Source organism: Cyclopterus lumpus, chromosome 19 (genome assembly GCF_009769545.1).
Source record: "Cyclopterus lumpus isolate fCycLum1 chromosome 19, fCycLum1.pri, whole genome shotgun sequence".
In the NCBI taxonomy this organism is placed as follows: Eukaryota; Metazoa; Chordata; class Actinopteri; order Perciformes; family Cyclopteridae; genus Cyclopterus; species Cyclopterus lumpus.
This window is the reverse complement of record NC_046984.1, coordinates 18,609,158-18,611,657: the sequence shown is the minus strand read 5'-3', so window position 1 is coordinate 18,611,657 and position 2,500 is coordinate 18,609,158. Positions and strand designations below refer to the sequence as shown.

The window sequence follows — 2,500 nt, the reverse complement described above, 5'->3', positions numbered from 1 at the left end:
AGGAGAAGGAGAAGAAGGAGAAGAAGAAGAAGAAGAAGAAGAAGAAGAAGAAGAAGAAGAAGGAGAAGAGAAGAAGAAGGAGAAGGAGAAGAAGGAGAAGAAGAAGAGGAAGAGGAGGAAGAAGAGGAGGAGGAAGAGGAGAAGGAGAAGGAGAAGAAGGAGAAGAAGAAGAGGAAGAGGAGGAAGAAGAGGAGGAGAAGGAGGAGAAGAAGAAGAGGAGGAGAAGGAGGAGGAGAAAGAGAGAGGGAGTTGAGGTGGAACATGAGGACATTTTGTAGCCTCACTTCTTCAAACAGCTGAAGTCTGAGGTTCAGGTTCAGGTTCAGGTTCAGGTTCAGGTTCAGGTTTAGAATCAACATCAGGTTCAGGTTCAGGTTTAGAATTAGAATCAACATCAGGTTCAGGGTCAGAGTTATGGTTCAGGTTCAGGGTCAGAGTTATGGTTCTGGTTCCGGTTCAGGGTCAGCGTTATGGTTCAGGTTCAGGGTCAGGTTCAGGGTCAGAGTTATGGTTCAGGTTCAGGTTCAGGGTCAGAGTTATGGTTCAGGTTCAGGGTCAGAGTTATGGCTCAGGGTCAGAGTTATGGTTCAGGGTCAGAGTTATGGTTCAGGTTCAGGTTCAGGGTCAGAGTTATGGTTCAGGGTCAGGGTCAGAGTTATGGCTCAGGGTCAGAGTTATGGTTCAGGGTCAGAGTTATGGTTCAGGTTCAGGTTCAGGGTCAGAGTTATGGCTCAGGGTCAGAGTTATGGTTCAGGGTCAGAGTTATGGTTCAGGTTCAGGGTCAGGGTCAGCGTTATGGTTCAGGTTCAGGGTCAGCGTTATGGTTCAGGTTCAGGTTCAGGGTCAGAGTTATGGTTCAGGTTCAGGTTCAGGGTCAGAGTTATGGTTCAGGTTCAGGGTCAGAGTTATGGTTCAGGTTCAGGGTCAGCGTTATGGTTCAGGTTCAGGGTCAGAGTTATGGTTCTGGTTCCGGTTCAGGGTCAGCGTTATGGTTCAGGTTCAGGGTCAGGTTCAGGGTCAGAGTTATGGTTCAGGTTCAGGTTCAGGGTCAGAGTTATGGTTCAGGTTCAGGGTCAGAGTTATGGTTCTGGTTCCGGTTCAGGGTCAGCGTTATGGTTCAGGTTCAGGGTCAGGTTCAGGGTCAGAGTTATGGTTCAGGTTCAGGTTCAGGGTCAGAGTTATGGTTCAGGTTCAGGGTCAGAGTTATGGCTCAGGGTCAGAGTTATGGTTCAGGGTCAGAGTTATGGTTCAGGTTCAGGTTCAGGGTCAGAGTTATGGTTCAGGGTCAGGGTCAGCGTTATGGTTCAGGTTCAGGGTCAGCGTTATGGTTCAGGTTCAGGTTCAGGGTCAGAGTTATGGTTCAGGTTCAGGGTCAGCGTTATGGTTCAGGTTCAGGGTCAGAGTTATGGTTCAGGGTCAGAGTTATGGTTCAGGTTCAGGGTCAGAGTTATGGTTCAGGGTCAGAGTTATGGTTCAGGTTCGGGGTCAGAGTTATGGTTCAGGTTCAGGGTCAGAGTTATGGTTCAGGGTCAGAGTTATGGTTCAGGTTCAGGGTCAGAGTTATGGTTCAGGGTCAGAGTTATGGTTCAGGTTCGGGGTCAGAGTTATGGTTCAGGTTCAGGGTCACATGGCTTCATGACGTGTGCTTGATGTCCTCACAAGTGTAGAAGAGTAAACGTGTGTTTCACCTGTGGAGAGCTGAGTGGGTGAGATTCTCCCTGAAGACGTGAAGTGATGAGAGCCGTACTTCTCCATGAGCTCAGAGAACTCCCTCCTGAAGTAAACAAGTAAACAAGTAAACAAGTAAACATGAAGTGATGAGAGCCGTACTTCTCCATGAGCTCAGAGAACTCCCTCCTGAAGTAAACAAGTAAACAAGTAAACAAGTAAACATGAAGTGATGAGAGCCGTACTTCTCCATGAGCTCAGAGAACTCCCTCCTGAAGTAAACAAGTAAACAAGTAAACAAGTAAACATGAAGTGATGAGAGCCGTACTTCTCCATGAGCTCAGAGAACTCCCTCCTGAAGTAAACAAGTAAACATGTAAACATGAAGTGATGAGAGCCGTACTTCTCCATGAGCTCAGAGAACTCCCTCCTGAAGTAAACAAGTAAACAAGTAAACATGTAAATATGTAAATATGTAAACACAAGTTTCTAATAAAAGTACTTGTACCAAAGAAATGAGGTGTGTTTGATGTGTTATTATTGTGTAATATTCTATATTCATGCAGGATCAATGTATTTTATTATGAAAACATGAACTTTCCCTCCAACACGTTTATAAAATGAAATATTAAAATGAGATTAATGAATAACGTGTTTTTTCTTTAAACGTTTTCTTTCTTCACCAACAACCAGATGTGAAACTATCAGAGCTTTTATTTTGAAAGTCTTCACTTTGATCTGAGATGTGAGTGTTTGTCTCCCTCTGGTGGACGCAGAGGAAACCTCTGGTCTCTCATCGGATCGGCCTAATGCCTTTAAAGGACTGAGCACT

At 45.4% G+C, this 2,500-nt stretch overlaps 1 protein-coding gene across 3 annotated transcripts in view; it reads right to left on the bottom strand.

Annotated features, from left to right (window-relative positions):
• Positions 1-2,500, bottom strand: part of stxbp4 (syntaxin binding protein 4) — a 42,687-nt gene that overhangs the window by 27,146 nt on the left and 13,041 nt on the right. For all 3 annotated transcript variants that reach the window (XM_034558013.1, XM_034558012.1, XM_034558011.1), the window contains one exon: positions 1,689-1,774. In XM_034558013.1, coding sequence (XP_034413904.1) covers positions 1,689-1,774 — 86 coding nt within the window. The remainder of the gene's footprint in view (positions 1-1,688; positions 1,775-2,500) is intronic.